This window comes from Larus michahellis, chromosome 2 (genome assembly GCF_964199755.1).
Source record: "Larus michahellis chromosome 2, bLarMic1.1, whole genome shotgun sequence".
NCBI lineage: Eukaryota > Metazoa > Chordata > Aves > Charadriiformes > Laridae > Larus > Larus michahellis.
This window is the reverse complement of record NC_133897.1, coordinates 76,252,505-76,268,925: the sequence shown is the minus strand read 5'-3', so window position 1 is coordinate 76,268,925 and position 16,421 is coordinate 76,252,505. Positions and strand designations below refer to the sequence as shown.

General features: G+C 42.9%; 1 protein-coding gene across 4 annotated transcripts in view; it reads left to right on the top strand.

Moving 5' to 3' along the window:
- Nucleotides 1–10,708, top strand: part of RIOK1 (RIO kinase 1) — a 31,822-nt gene extending 21,114 nt beyond the window's left edge. For all 4 annotated transcript variants that reach the window (XM_074575997.1, XM_074575998.1, XM_074575999.1 and 1 more), the window contains 11 exons: nucleotides 379–491; nucleotides 610–690; nucleotides 1,234–1,320; nucleotides 1,858–1,995; nucleotides 2,567–2,670; nucleotides 4,375–4,481; nucleotides 5,625–5,690; nucleotides 7,347–7,466; nucleotides 7,735–7,788; nucleotides 8,854–8,997; nucleotides 10,493–10,708. In XM_074575997.1, coding sequence (XP_074432098.1) covers nucleotides 379–491; nucleotides 610–690; nucleotides 1,234–1,320; nucleotides 1,858–1,995; nucleotides 2,567–2,670; nucleotides 4,375–4,481; nucleotides 5,625–5,690; nucleotides 7,347–7,466; nucleotides 7,735–7,788; nucleotides 8,854–8,997; nucleotides 10,493–10,603 — 1,125 coding nt within the window. In that variant the 3' untranslated portion in view covers nucleotides 10,604–10,708. The remainder of the gene's footprint in view (nucleotides 1–378; nucleotides 492–609; nucleotides 691–1,233; nucleotides 1,321–1,857; nucleotides 1,996–2,566; nucleotides 2,671–4,374; nucleotides 4,482–5,624; nucleotides 5,691–7,346; nucleotides 7,467–7,734; nucleotides 7,789–8,853; nucleotides 8,998–10,492) is intronic.
- Nucleotides 10,709–16,421: the final 5,713 nt, after the last annotated feature.

Sequence of the window (16,421 nt, the reverse complement as noted above, 5' to 3'; positions counted from 1 at the left end):
CTGCGTAGCGGTGTCAATGTGAGATATTTGGGCTGTGCTTTAGGGGCGAAATAGCGCACAGACTCAAATTAACCCTTCGCACAAGGGCTTGTTTTAGTCTCCAAAATGTGGATGAGGCAGAGTTTTTCCTGTTTGGTGTTTTGTCCTATATGCGTTGTCACACCCCTACCCAGTCTTAGGTCCTTCCTGTAAGCTGCCTTGGATAGAAAAAGAGATTGCCCTTGTGTGCATTCTTACTCAGCTGGGTGCCATGTAGGGCCTGGGGTGAGAAAGCTTATCTGGGTTTTTACAGGATGCCAGAAAGAGAAAAAGAGAGAAGGTTAGGTTGGTTTAAAGACTGTTTCTTTAATATTATTTCTTCCCTTCATAATCCAATAGGCTAATGTATATCATGCCGGTACTTTGGACGGAGAGAACAGAGCAATAAAGATTTACAAAACCTCTATTCTGATGTTTAAAGATCGGGATAAATATGTGAGTGGTGAATTCAGGTGAGTTTGACTTCTGCCTGGTTTTATTGGGGAAGTGATGAAGGTGGTAAAATCACCGATCCTAATACTGCATTGATTGGCTAAGAGTCCCTGTTGTCTTTTATTTCTTCATTTAAAGATTTCGTCATGGATATTGCAAAGGCAACCCAAGAAAAATGGTTAAGACGTGGGCTGAAAAAGAAATGAGGAATTTAATAAGGTGATTCTTGCAGTTTTTATTTCAGCATGCAAAGGTAACTGAAACCTGAGGTACTCTCCTTTTGCTACACTGTGGCTATCACTACCTTTTAGGGCCTCTGGAGTATTCAGGAAAGTGTCTTAAGCTTCCCTGTGGGAGAGAAAAGAAAGGGGAAGGAGGAATAAAGATATTCTTTCATTTTGCTGCTCATGCTCTAAGCTCTTCAGTGTCTGAATGCTCTGTCTGACATGACTGAAAAGTGAGGAAAAGCTAGAAATAGCTGCTGCTGCTGAGTAACAACACACTGTGATATAGGTTAATCTTGGATTAACCTGAACTGTGCAAAAAGTCTGTCTGACACAGGAATGCTTAGAGAGGGGTCAGAGCCAGAACGGTTGTGGCTTTTTATATTCATTTCCTAGTTGCTCCTTACAAGTGAGTTTCCTCAGTAGAGGAGCTCTTGTTGTGTATTATGTTTAAAGCGATAGAGCTCCTTCAGGCACTAGTGCAAGGCAAATAGTAGAGTCTGGGTTTATTTTTTGGGGCTTTGTTCCTGTGTTACAGGTTGAATACAGCCCGGATACCTTGTCCAGAGCCGATTATGCTAAGAAGTCACGTGCTTGTCATGGGCTTTATTGGTAAAGGTGATAGGTAAGTATCCTTAGAAAATATTTTTTTTTAATTAGTAGCTTTACACAACTTTTTATTAAAAACAAACCAACCAACCCTCTGAGTTTACCCACTATTACTTTAAGCCTGTAAACATGTTACTCTTGTATGTGCGTGTGACCTGTAGAATACTCAGACGTTTGCCAGCTGCTATTGCAGACAGTCTGCATGATTCCGAAGCATGAAATTCTGTGCAAAATAAATTCATAAAGTGGCTTAACTAGAGATTAAGGCTGGAAAGGCTTGCTAATCATACATGAAGATAGCTCATCATTTTGTGGTACAAACATTAATGTAGCATGGTCCAAATTAGCTGATGTTTGAAATGGAGCTCCAGCATCTTTGGCAAGTATATTCCAAGCTTTGCTGCCCTTCGTGCTGGCTCTGTGCACTTAGCTGCTCATGCCAACTTGCTTGACACAGTGAGTGGAAGGATCAGGTACAGCAGTTAAAGCATTTGCAGCTGGTAAGAAGAAAAAAGAAGCATTCACTTCCTGTTATTTGTGTTGTAATTTCAAGGCCTGCTCCTCTGCTGAAGAATGCTCAGTTATCTGACTCCAAAGTCCGGGAGCTGTACCTGCAAATCATCCAGTACATGCGAAGAATGTACCAAGATGCCAGACTTGTTCACGCAGATCTCAGTGAATTTAATATGTTGTACGTTTTTAAACTTTGCTCTGAATTGTGACACCTAGAATGTATGCATTGGCAACCTCTATGTGAGAGTACGAATCTACCTTTAAGGGAGGGTGGGGTCCTTTCTGTGACTTGGTTTTGTAACTTATCTAATTAATTATGTAGGTTTTAACCCAGATCTGAGCTTTCTTTATTTTAAAAAAACAAAAAAAAACAAACAAAAAACCAAAACCAAACAAAGAAAAAAATATCCCAGAAGAAACACCCTTACAAACAAACAAAAAACCTATTCAACAAGAGAAAAAAATTAGTGAGGTATCTTTTTTTTTTTTTTTTTTCCTCCCCCCATCCCTAACACTGCTTTTTGTGTTCAGAAGCAGACTTTAAAGTTTAATAATAGAGCTTGTGTAAATGAGGGAAAGGACTGACCCAAAAAAGTTGTTCTGGCCCTAGTATGCAAGGTGTATGCTAGAGAAATATGTTAAGATTGTTTGCTAGTTCTTAAGTTTGAAGCACACTTTCTTCCGTGCCCCTCAGTAATCTCTCGTATAACGTCAGTGGCGTTAGCGCAGCTCTCTGCGTTTGTTTGCAGGTACCACAGCGGGGACGTGTACATCATTGATGTGTCTCAGGCCGTGGAGCATGACCACCCACATGCGCTGGAGTTCCTGCGAAAGGATTGTGCCAACGTTAACGGTGAGCGGGCTGCACTTCAACACTTGTTCTGATAGCTGGTTTATTTAGGAAGGTGAACTGTGTTCACCTATGTTCTTTCAGGTGTAAGTGACTGTAGAAGCTGTCGAACTTCTGTTAAAATGCTCCCTCTTCTAGGTTCTCCTGGCTTCTTCAGGGAGTCACTGTGCTGAGCTTAGAAGACCGTAGCTGATTTTGCTAGAAATCATCCGGCCAAAATGAGTCACCTGGCTGAATCTCAGATTTATGACAGATCTGAGATCAGTCCCAGACTGATCAGAGATCAGTCCCAGTCTGCAGCAGCACCCACCCCAGTCTTAACTTCCCTTACTTAAAGGACTGCGCAGGCATACTGATGTGTTTCCTGTGAGTGGAATCCACATCTGGAATGCCTCAGCTGGCAAGAAGTTACTGTGTCTTATGAAGCTCCCTGCACTTACTTGTCCAGATCAGCTGAGAGGATCAAGGCATAGAGTAATTTATTAGAGATGTTATCACTTGCCATAGTATTTTGATAAACAAGGTACCTTTATGGTATTTTTCTCTTGAAAATTTGGTCTTCATGTGTGAGCATGCATGTTACGTAACAGACACCTCCTGGTAGGCTGCGTTGCTCTCTGTGGACAAGAGATATGTCACTGCAGGCTGTTTTTCTCGCCCCTTTCTTTTTCAGATTGACTTTTTTTCTAATTTTACAGAGACTCTTGAAAGTCTGTGGAAAAAGAACTGTGTGCATTTTGATGCTATGTGTTTGTTCATACCCAGTGTGCTAGTTTTTCCGTATTCCTTTTCTGTTCGTGGATTTCTAATAATTCTCTTCCACCTCAGATACTTGCACCCTTCCTTTTATTTTCATGTCTTTTGGATTGCTCTCCCTAGATACTGAAGTACATCAGAGGGTTGCAGTGCTTTTGTTGTGTTTTGTTTGTTTGTTTTCTGTCACTGTAGCTTTCTCTGTGTAGTCCTCCAACAGAGACTCTGAGAAACACCTTGGTTTATGCTCTGCCCTAACTGTGAGCATTGCGAAGATTTGTGGTTCCATGGGCACAGAGAGCTGTTTCTAAACTAACTTTTTTTGTTCTTTTTATAATTAATTTCTCATGGTGAGAGATCTTCTGAAAATTTTAATAGGAAACACTAAGCAGTCCTCAGTGTCTTTCACTGCTGTTTTTCAGTACAGAAGTGCAGTCTCTGAAATTGGTTATATTTGACGGAGGAAACCAATTCTGAGTGTAGTACTGAGGAAAATTCTAATATGTTAATCTGTCTTCCCTTTTAGGTGGATCATAATTAGGCTGTACTGTATTTCAGAATAAATACTTCTGTTTCTCTTTGGCAAAAGTTTGAGGTTTACAGTCCTTATTCTTTGAAACACATTTTTCATCCTAGTCATTGCAAATACTACACCTGTCTTAAATTGTTTACTACTTAGCCCCTACTCCATGAATGTGATGAAATTGATTTGGCTTTTATATTTATCCAGTCATTCTCCATTCAGTATTGGTTGCATCTGGAAGATGAACAGTTTTATTTCGGATGGCTAAGAGTTATCTGATAACTGAACCCAGTATGGTGCGGTACATGCTGCTGAGACTTTCTCAAGTCATCAGGGCCATTAGCTTGCTCTAACTGTCACTTGAACATCACAGCTGCATGTGTTACACATAATTACTTACGGTTTTTGTCTCTGCCCTTGTTTCCTGGTAGACTTTTTTCAGAAGCGCAATGTTGCAGTGATGACTGTGAGGGAGCTGTTTGAGTTTATTACTGATCCTTCTATCACAAGCGAGAACATTGATGACTATCTGTCCAAGGTAAGACCTCATGGTCTTATTATTAATGTAGGGTGACTTGGAACAATAAAATCAGATCTAGTTCAGTCTCCTTCATCTCATTTACTCTATATCCTTCTATTGAAGGAAGCTGGTACATGACATTGTTATGCTTGTGCGTCAAAAATACATACAGGTCTCTTCCATTTATACCATTATAGGATGACAGCACTTTTCATTCTATGTTTTCTGAAAAAGTCTAATCATGAAAACTCAAATGTCTGTTTCAGGTGCTACTAAAAGCAGGATGCTTTAAATTAGTACGGTCTTTTTGGCAAGGAGAAGCTCTGCAGAAATATAATCATGCTTATATAGAGATTGGGGTTAGGAATGCAGATTTGAACAGAGTGGGATGAGGGAGGAAGGGTAAGACTCAGGACAGTGTTACTCCAAGGCACATGGTCTTGCTAGCCAAATATAGCAGCTGGCAGAACATGTTGATTCTAGGAGGAGGTAAAATTACTCAGCGCTGCTAGCAGCACCCATGGATTTCATCTCTAGCTGCCAGTCCTCTGCTCCCAGTTAGATGTTTCTTCAAAAAGGGAAGGGGGAGGAGGAAGCTTTTTAAGTTAATGCAAGAGAAATGGGGGCCACATATGCCATGCTTAGAGTGGAGATCTGATGTGTCATTTATGGTCAAGACCATGAGGCAGAGACTGACTGTGGTCCACATACCAGTACAGCATGGGGATTTCCAGATGTGGTATACTTTCTGTCATATTGGAGGTTGAATGAGACAGAGCTGTGCTGCGTGGTTCCCCGTGTACTCCTCTGGCTTGCTCAACGTGCATCAGAAGAGCCAAGTTACAGGTCTGAGCACTGCTCACTCTATTCTCCTTGCACTGTTATGTCCTGTAGTCGTGCTGGGCCTGCCATAATTTGATCTGGAAGGAGCAGCAAGCATGTTTTCCCCCTATTAATAAAGCAGATCTGCAGTTCCAAGTGTGCTTCGCAGAAATATTGGTTACCATTAGGTGTCACTCAAGGCATTGCCATAGGGAAAGCTGGAGTATTTTGTGAGTGACAGTGTGGAGTACAGGGAGAAACATAGATGGGAATGGTTAGTTGGATTAAGTGATGCGATTCTAAAGAGTGATAACTTTGTATTGTTTTATATTTCTTTAGGCAATGGAAATAGCATCAAAAAGAACAGAGGAGGAAAGATCCAGTCAAGATAAAGTGGATGAGGAAGTAAGTGAGGATTTTTGTTCCTGCTGTGAGATTAATATTAACCTTGCCTCTTCTAAACAATGAAAAACATTTTATTGGCAACATTTTATTTGGAAAAATGCACAGTCGATAAGGAAAACATTGTTTGTGATACTGAGATGTCTTGAATGAGTTGAGATGTGAAGTATTAAGGGATGGCATATGTAAAAACTGACAGTGATAAGATGTCAAAAGGCAGATACTCCATTTCCTAAACTAACGTTTGCCTGTAGATAGGTCCTGTGATGTATTTTCCAGTTCAGGTTCACTTAACACAAAGCATCCCAAAACTCAGTGGAGAGACCTGGTTATGACAGTGTTTTTGGACCAGCAATACAAAAGCAGGATATCTGGATCAATATACATTGACCGAATTGCCTACCTAGCTCCAGTCCCAGTATAATTCAGTTCTTCCGTGTACTGTTTCTCTCCTTTGCTTTTACATTAAGCGAAACCATTTCTAGTGCATTACAGAAAACTGCTAACGTTCTGGAAAGGCTTGATGTAAGGTAGAACAATTTCTATCTTAGTCTCATCTCTCTGTTTCAGAAGAGTTAAACCAAAAACCAACTCTGAGCAGAATTTGTATCAGTGAAAGCCTATTTGTACTGGTTCATGTGGTGTTTATTTCTGGAGTCAATACTACTTGATTTATCAAACACTTTCTTTCGGACCTCTGCAGGTTTTACTAACTGCTTCTGGCTCAAGCTTGGCCAAGGAAAATTTTTTTTTTCTTGGTTTCCTAAGATAGTGTCAGCATACAAGTTCTGAACTATAGGGTCAGATGCTAGTGTTCTGTTGCAAGCCCATTTTTTGCAAACCAATTATTTCTTTGCTTTATATAAGAGAGGTGGTTTAGTAGCATCTATGTTCAGTTTATTTCTCTTTGACTTCTCATGTGACCATGGCTAGTCTGTGTCACTTCCTTCACAAGGGAGTAGAGCTGGCTCTGCGGAGGTGGGGGCATCTGCTCTTTGCACAACAGTTAGTCTAGCAGTTACGATCATAAAGTGTACTGAATTCGTACTGCGATTGAACTGATACCATGGAAAAGAGAAGCAAAATACTTCTTTCTGGTCTGGTAGCGACTTAAGTTTGCTGGAGGACCGTTTCAGAAAGACTGCATGACTAATGTTAAGTATGTTGTTGATACTGCGGTTAGGTTTTACTGTACTATGCGTTGCAAGAACCTTTTCTGAGTTGGACTGTAGGTTGAAGAAGGTATTATTATATACAGAGATTAACTTCTAATGGTGCATTTTAATGGAGTTGCTTCCTGCAGGCATTGTAAACATCACAACAAAACCATTAGAGAAAATAGTTAGAATATAAAACCTTAGGACTCAAATCAGTTAAGAGTAAGTTAGAAGGGTTAGAGAAGTTTGTAAGTGGCCTGGTGGTAGTCATGCTGAGGAAGGAGCCTTATTAGTGATGAGCATGTTAAGTCTGCTCCTGCAAAAAAAAAAGATACTCTGCAGTTCAAATGGTAGTGAGTGACTGCCATGTTCATTTTTAGTTTTCTCTGAGCCACAAAATCCTTCATGATTGTTCTCTTAAGGATGCATAATTAGGAAGGAAGAACATAATGAAACTATATGTAAATTAGTAAGTCTGTGTTTCCTTTCCACACTCTGCTAGGTGTTTAAGAAAGCTTACATACCTCGAACTTTGACTGAAGTTAAAAACTATGAAAGAGATGTGGATATAATGATGAAATTGAAAGAAGAGGATATGGCATTGAATGTTCAGCAGGATAATGTAAGTAGACATGCTGAGGCACTGCAAAAAAGAGGGAGGGAAAATGAATAATTCTTACTAGAAGCTGACAGCAACAAACAAAACCAGAAGCCTTGTTACCAAGGCGTGGAGTACTGAATCTAGTGTCGTACTTTAAAATTGTCTGGTTAGTACTAATGCTAACATTGTGGGGTTTTTCCTGGTTTTGAGATACTCATTTCCTCTGGGCATGAAAATTTAAGACTCATGTTTTGATAATGTAGTTTTCTTTCTCTCTCGCTGGGTGTAGATTCTCTACCAGACTGTGACAGGACTGAAGAAGGATTTGTCTGGTGTTCAGAAGGTGAGAGGGTCTTTTTGAAATTCTTCATTTTAGCCATTTTCAGAAAAGTGCATATAAGAACTATGGAGAATGCTTTGTCTTGTGTCTGACACCATGAAAGAAGCCTCCTGTCTTCTGAGTGACCATTTATGTCTGGGGTGGGTCTGGCATGACAGTGTGTCTGCGCACCGCATCAATTACTTTGCTGCACTGTGGCTGATGCTGGGTTGCATGAGAAAGAAATGATAATCCTTGCTATGGCCATGATCCCTAAATTAAGGTGGAGAGGAGAGAAGATGCTTTCCAATTATGTAAAATGTAATTGATTTAAACTGTAGCATGACTACAGGTTTTGATATGTTCTGGGTAGCTTTGCTCTAATTATTGTGTAAAGAACAGTCCTGCAGTATGAAGCATAAAGATATTATGTCTTACTATATTTGAAGTACTTGACAGTGACACTTTGTAGAGTACATTGGATAAGCAGTTGGGTACGGAACAGTTTGTAGCAATATAATTCAAGGCAGAAGCCCTACGTGGATTCCTCCTCCTTTCTTTGTAAATGTTATCTAGCAGTGGTGTAGACTCTGTTTTAAAATGGAAATGTTAATATGGATGGTATCAGGCTGTGGCAAATTCTCCAGGCTTATTTAATAATAAGTGAGTTTTCCAGTGTAGATATTTGTGTTTGCAATAAAGCCTACATACAGTGCCCCCAAGGTAGATTTGGGTATGATCCAAGTATAATTAAAAATTGGCTTCCACATATGTTAGCAAATCACTGTTTCAACTTATGGAAAGTAGTTTGGGAATGCCAATACAGCTGTGTTGTGAGCCCTGACCTAAGAGATTCTGTGTTGCATGTTCTAGATTCCTTGTTCTTAGTTTGGGTTAACCTACTTCTCGTTCTTTTTCTTGAGACTCAGTGATGGCTGTAGTAAAGGACATGGCCCAAGCTCACTTAAGGGTTTCTTTGCAGCAGATTCTGCTTTGGTTTTTATGTATCTATGTATGTGTGTGTGTATATGTTGTCATTAGGCTTCTTTGTTTTGCTCTGGTATAATTCTGTCTTGATATATCTTGCAGATTCCTGCACTTCTTGAAAAGAAGGCAGATGAGTCAGAAACAGACTCTGATGAGGATGGTGGCAGCTCAGAGGACTCTGATTCAGTCTGTAAAGAATCTGTACATCCCAAAGATAAACCCGCTGAAGTCAGCATGGACAAAAAGGTCAGCTGGCCAGAAATTGTTTGTTTTTCCAACCTCTACCTATATGACAGGAAAAAAAATCCAAACTTAGTTCTGAGTGGTTTTTGCTACTTTTTGTCTGAAACAAGCTGTGGACTATTTCTGTTGTGGAGAATGAGGGCAGAGAAAGTGAATTTCATTATGGATGCTTTATTAATGGTGTTTTTATGTAGAGGAACATGTAACATAGCTCTCTGTAGCCTAGACCAAGCTAGAAAAGAGATCTCTGCAGGCAATTCTAAGGCTGTGGAAAGCAGAATTTACTGAAGACTGGGCAACTCTTCAGTGCCTCTGGCTACTTTTGCAGGCTTTGGTGTACAGGTTTGTGTTTGTGGTCCCTGATTAACCTCCTTTTTCCCAGGGAACTGAGACCACTTGAAACTTGGTGACCATGTTTGTACCACAGTGGCTTTTGCAGTACCATTAGTACAGACTGGCTAGCTTTGCTGTGAGCAAGAGATGTAACGCAGTCGTGTAAAGGGATTATGGTTTGGTTTGTTGTTTTGGTTTTTTTAAGTTTCATTTTCCAAATCACAGAACAACTATGCTGTTTCAATGAGACTCTTCTGCAGAGTATCATCCGTGGGTGAGAATTTTTTGGCAGCTTTCTAGGCGCTGCACAAAAGGCAGATGAAACTTGCTGGGTTTAAGGGGTTCAAGATTTGGGAGTTTGCTTTTTAGGTGTTTCCTCCTAGAAAAGATGAGATAATACCTTTCCTGTCTGTCAAATAAAAATGCAGTACTCGACACTTTCTACTAATCTAGAGCATTTTAGATATGGAGCAGGGGAGTCTTGATCACTTCTCATCCTTATGGATAGGGTTCTCATTTGGACAACTTTTTGTGTAAGAAAGATGAGATTTTTAGTAACCTATGTGTTCAGCTGTAGGTTGAACAACTGAGTAGCAGCGATTACTTCCACCTCCCCCCCCAGTTATGCTGACTTTGTGTTTTCCAGTTGAGCGTAATGTCTTCACTGTCTGGCACAAATTGTAGTGTATTGCTGTAGCATAGCACTCTTTCTTGCCAATCCTGATGATGATCAGCTTACTCTGAATTACCAGTAGTTACTGGATCAGTATTTTGCATGACATAAAAACATCTACTCCAGTAGCCCTATAGGTAGCAGAAAACCTAGATCAGGTGCCCTGTTTTAATCTTAGCTGTAAATAGCATGACTTTAGAGTGCCTGTTGTTCCCTTTCTTCAAAGGTTGCATGAAGCTCTGGTTTTAACTAGTTTGAATTTTGCCTTGTCATTACCAGTTTGCAGCTCTTAGCTCCACCCCCAACCTAGACTTCCTTTTTTCTTTCCCCTCCCCATTCCTATTGATTTTTTTTTTCTTTTTTATTTCTTGCTCTTGATAACATCATCTTTATGTAGTGTGTTAATTAACTTGTTAATGTAACTATTGATTGACCTGCTCAAAATCTGTCATTCCTTATGGATTTAAATGAATGGTATTTGGTTCTTTATAGGAAAGGAAAAAGATGGTTAAAGAAGCCCAAAGAGAGAAGAGAAAAACCAAAATCCCAAAGCATGTGAAGAAGCGGAAAGAAAAGACTGCAAAAATGAAGAAAGGCAAATAAAATCAGCTTTGGCTTGGGGAAAGGGATGGTTTGTTGTGGGTTATTTAGTCACTATCTTTTTTCTTTTTTTTTTTAATTAAAAATCCTTTATTTATATGCATACAATATTAACTTGGAAGGTGATTTTTTTTTTTTAATAACATGGTGAAATTGTTTGAACACAGTATATGCCGTGGGTTTCTCAGTAGGAAAGAATGAGTTTAGCACACTTGTGAATGATAAAGTCTTGTACCTGTGCAGGTTTAACCCATTGTTAAACTTGCATTGATTTGTTCCTGGGGTCTTACTCCCCTGTCTTACACTCCATAAGCTAGTGTGGTTTGCTCCAGATTTAACAGATTCTTGGAGGGGGAATGGCAAAGATTAAGAAACACTTTTGCTGCAAAGGCCCATGCTTTCTTCACAGTATGGAAGCAAAGTGAGCTAGCTGTCCTCTGCAGGCTGTACAGTCACCCATGGATAACCCTGCAGGCATTGTGCCTTTGCTGTCTCCCTGTGCTTGCATCACCTTTGATATTTTCTTGCTGAAAGTTGAGTTTTGTGATTTGGGAGGCAGCTGTCCTCAGTGCCCTTCTGAAGCAATCAGACAGGCCTACCCAAACAGACCAAAGCCTGAATTTTTTTTTTTTTTTTTTTTTTAATTTGTTGTTGTTGTTGTTTGGATCCCAGCGTAGTTGCTCTTAGGAGTGTTATGAACCAGCTTTTTTTGTAAGCTGGTCAAATGAGTGTAAGCTGTCAAGATTAATCATGTTCAAAATTCAAGGCTGTGTAAAGGCTTGTGGCAGGAGCTCTGTGGAGTGGCTCAGCATTACCAGACCATGTTGCGCTCAGGTGCCCCAGCTCTACATTAAGGAGACGCTGGCAGAGCTCTGCCCATGAGTCACCCAGTTGGGCTGAGGGAAAGGCACCGTACTGAAGAGAGAAAACCTCTCTTGGCAGCTGCTTTGACGGCTGAGGCTGACAAGTCTTGGGGGAGGTGTCCTCCTCGTGCTGTAGCACATCAGCTGTCTTTTCCCACTGCCTGCAGTTTCAGAACTCCCTGTACCAGCACACAGAAAGGTTCTGATTCCAGTAAATGTCTTGATATGTTCTCCCGCATTAGGGGTGGAGTTGATGCCCTTGGGATTTATGCTTACAGGACATACACCCTCTGATGACAGAGGGACAGCTTTTACCCATCAGTGGGTACCCAACAATGATGGGTTGGCCAGGGGCGGGGTGAAGCTTCCTTCTCTCTGCTCTTCACCTCCCACACCCAAAAGAGATTGTGGGGTGGTCATAGGGAGCCACCCTGGCAAAGACTGAGATGATGTTGGCCAACTGCACACGTGGTTGCTCCACTCAGGAGTGTATTCCTCAAGGAAATGTGGTCTGGTTGCACTCCCCAGTCTGGCCTTCACAACCTTTTTCGTGCCTTTGGCTAGAATCTGGTAAGAGGAACTGGTCAGTGCTTCCAGATCTCACTCTCTGTCCTCCCTTTGTCTGTATCCATATGGGAATTGGCAGCACTCTTATACACAGCATATAAGCGTATATTGTGTTGCTGGAGATGTTGGGAAGCAAGAATGGTAGTTCCTCAGCAAGTGGGGATGTTTGTTGGGAGACATGAAATACCTGCATTTTGGAAAATTGCATTACATCAGATGCAAGAAAGGGGGCAGCCTCTAACTTGGTAGTGAAGGGAGGAGGAGGTGCAAGACCTACATCCAGAGGTGAGGGAGTACTGTTGATGGCTGTTTGTCTAAAGCCAAGGGCTGAAGTGCTGCTACATGTATGGAAACAATTCCTGCTTTTCCTGGCCATCACGGGAGCTTGTCTAGTGATGTCATCAGGCAGAGGTGACCTTGGTGATGGCTGCTCTGAATCTGACTGGTTGTGTTCATAGGTAGTGCTGAAGGCGACTGAAACAATAACAGCTTTGTGCACTCATTTTGGCCTCAAATCCCATTGTATTGGTGATTCTTCCCTGCTGACTGACAAGGCTATGGCACATGCCTCTGCGATAGCAGTTGTGGTTCATGTCGGTGTGCGCACCAGGAAGTATGTGTAGGGACATGGGGTGATGGTGGGGGACTGCATCTGAGCTGTTGCCTTCCTCCAGCAGTGGTGTGCGTATTGGGCAGATGTCAGCACTTTTGGTGAAAGTGACTCTCCAAGAAGCTGTGTGTGCTTTAACTTCATGTAGCTCAGCAGGGGATGACTCCACCAGGAAACCGGTCCATGGCTGATCAGTGTGAGTTGGGGGTTGTTAAACACAGGGGACAAGCTTCTTTTCATTGGGGTTGGGTGCTCTGAAGAAAAGGATAGTTGTTAGTTCCTGGCAAAGAGCCTGGAAACCCCAGAGATGCAGAGTGTGTGTCCAGCTGGGGGCGAAAATTACCTCCTTTACCTGAGGAGACACTTCAGAGAAGGGAGGCTGCTGTCATCTCTGCTTGAGGGAAGAGGAAACGTCTCAGCCCACATAACCTTGTCTTCCCTCCAGGCCATGCACCACAGCCTGATCAAGTTTGCCTAGCTCCAGCCATCCTGTAGCATGAAGGTGGTCCTGAGTCAGTCATTTAGGGTTGGATCCTTGCTCGCAGTGATGTGCAGCAGGACTGTCTGTGCAGGCTGTGCAAAGCATGAGCTATCTGCCTCAGGTATTTTCTCTAGGGCATGTTTGCGTAGGGTGTTTGCAGAGCACCTGAGGTGGAGCATGCCAAAAAAGCCTACGTTGTGCAAGTGCCGATGGCCTTGGAGATAGCTGTTGCAGCTGGGTACACGCTTGTCGAGGTGGGCTGTGAGCGCAGCTCACCAGACTGGGCCATTGCAGGCTTGAGATGTATAGTAGTGAGGCAGGCCATAGGAATGGGGCGGAATGGGAGCTCTTTGGGCCAGGACCATGAGATGAGCCATCTTTCAGGTGATGTGAAGTAAGAGAACGGCCATGAAGAAACGTTAGACCTAACTACCAAAAGGCACCAGTCTCATAGGAGGTGGGGAGGATTGGGATGGGATGGCATGACTTTGCATCCTGTGCTAAAGAAAAAACCAAAGTAGCACAGATACTCAGTTATGCTCTAGCGATATCAATGTATGATGAGGTAGGGTTTTTTCCCCCCCGGAGATTAGGATCTGACAAGGCCCGCTCACTTTGCTTGCCATAGCAGCATGTTTATGGTGTGCCCTGCTGCTGGCACCTGTGCAGACCAGAGCAGCATTGCTAGGGCCGGAATGCCAGTACCTTGTATGAGAAGAAGTGGGACACAAACAGCTCAAGGTAACGCTTCCCCTTTATCTTCCGTACTCTCCCCGCCCCCAAGGTTGCACTTACTGGTAGAGCTCGGGGGTCTCTTGTGGGCTATTGCAAGTGTCTCCATTGTGGAGCTCGCCTGATGGTGCACGCGGGCAGACGCTGGAGAGGTGGGCTGTGGGGTAACTGGTGGGCTGTGGCTCCTGGGGATGACCCTGAGAGGTTACTGCAGCGGTGAGGCTGAATTGTGGGGGTCTGATACCTACCCCTAAGACTGAGAATTCCCTTCTGTTGAATGCAGACCTGTTGCTTCACTGCTCCCTGGGTGTTCCAGATTACTACTGTTCTCCCCCTGCTTTTTGAACGAGAACATCTGTACTGAGGTCATGGCATAAACTCCATTGCTTTGTCACTGTGGCTTTGGGAATGTTTTGGCAAGCAAGGCTTTTTATATTGTCTGACATGTTTTTCAAAGCACAAATATTTTGTTATCTGTCTTCTCTGAAAACGGATTGGAGTCCAGTTCTGTCTGGTAATTAGTTTGAATTTTTACAGCTGCAAAAGCATAGTTAACTGTCAACTGCTTTATACTCCTTTCTGACTAAATTAGAAACACTAAACATACCAGTTGTGAAATCAAAGCCCCTGTAGGTAAAATTTTCAATGGGAAAAATGTTATATTTTAAATTAAGGAGCACATAGGTTTCAGGCTGAAGACGAAATGCATTGTGTTTGACCAAATCTTAAGACTGGTATTAAGTTCTAGTCGGAACGTGGACCCACAAAGCGTGCTTTTGCCCCCTGGTCTGGTGCTGCATACGGGATGGAGAGCCACCACGCAGGGAGGGGTCTGCGATGTCACCCTCGATGGTCTGAGATCAGTGGCCTTGACCTTTGGGTGTCCTCAGGCAGGGGACGGGGAACACCATGCTGCTGCTGCCGCCTAAAGCCTCTGTGCTCCTGCGTGTTGAGTGCTGCCTGCGACTCCGGCCTTTGCGTCACCAAGTTGTCACGGGGAAGAGCGTGGCTGAGGGGATGGGGCAGCTCGTGAGGAGAGATGGAAAAGGCTGAGCGAGCCTTCTCCATTTGGAGAGGAGAAAGCAAAGCAGGGAGATGAAGGAGGTTTAAGAAATCATGAAAACAGCAGACAAAATGCAGAAATGCTCTTCGGCAGACACTGTAAATAGTGGAGGATTGGGTTAAAACAGGCAGGAGAAGGTGCTTTACACAGAGGGCAGGCTCCTGGTGGGTTGCAGCAGGGTGGTGCTTGTGGTGTCTGCACCAGTGCAGGTAAGCACGGGCTGAAAATTAGCTCTCTAATCTGAGATGTTAGGCTTTTTAAAAATTATTATTAATTTTTAGAACAGGCTGAGCATATGAAAGACATCAAATTCTCAGGCACAGGTCGGATGCTTGGAAAAATGTACTTCTGGCAATTTGCAGCCAAAAGATTTAGTGATATTTGACAGCTAAAGTATGTAGGGTGGGAATATTTACAACTCTGCTGTCAAAGATAAAAATGTACAATACCAATTAATCCTATCTTCCTGAGCATTCCCAAGCAGTCCCATCTTCCCAGTCATTCACTGAGGCTCAGTGGGAGAGGCGGTATGGGGAGGAGGACTGGGAGGGAGATATTCCTAGCTAAGATACGCTGAGTTCCAAAACAGTTCATCAGTGAGGTTTTGGAGTTTTGGGGGATTTTTTTTGCCCCCTCCTCTATCTCCCTGAGGTCCTGCAGTGCCATGTGGTGGGTTTGCACTCTGAGCAGTTGGCGTCAGGCTTTGTCTCACTTCCGAGGTCTGTGCCAGGCTGGTGTTAATTTGTTCCTTCTCCCACGCTATAGATTTTGTTACATGTAGCAAGCGAAGGCATTGGAAGGTGGAGGTTTGTGGATTTGGTTTCCCCGTGATGAAGCCAGTAAAACCAGCTTTGCGTGTAAGGATATGCCTCCTTAGAGGGTTTTCATTTCTGTGCTGAAATATTTTGATTAAACAATGCAAAACTAGCTGTGGCAGGCTGCGTGCTTGCTCTTGGCATGTGTGCTCAGGCAAGAGTCACACCTGTGGCCCTTGGAGATATAAAAGAAGCAAGGCCAATGTTTTCTGAGGACCGATGTGTCCTGCAGTTTTTGGCCACAGCTAGTGGAGAAGCTGATGACAAAGGGCTGCGAAGGTGAGAGATGGATTCCAGAATACTGGATTGCTTACCTGGGTCTCCAGATGAACCTTTACCTCCTGTTTTCACCTGCAAAATTGTGCAGCCAGCTTGAGTATGATACTGCAAATATGATACCTGGATGCAGAACGCGGCAGGTGCTTTGTCTCTGTGTGCCCTTCACCCTGGGCTTCTCCCCTGGGTGCAGAGTGATGGGGGACCACTGGGGCAGGAAAGCGTATAGGGGTCTCTTGTCTGGTTACGGGGACTGGCCTGTCTTCGCCCCTCCCCACTAAGGAAATGAAAGGATTTAGACACTCAGTGAGTGAGAGAGAACCTAAAGAAACTGTTTTTTCACTCTCGATGAACTTTTAAAGTGTTCCGTGGTAAACAGCTTCACAGATTGTTTACATGCAAAAAGCTAGCTGA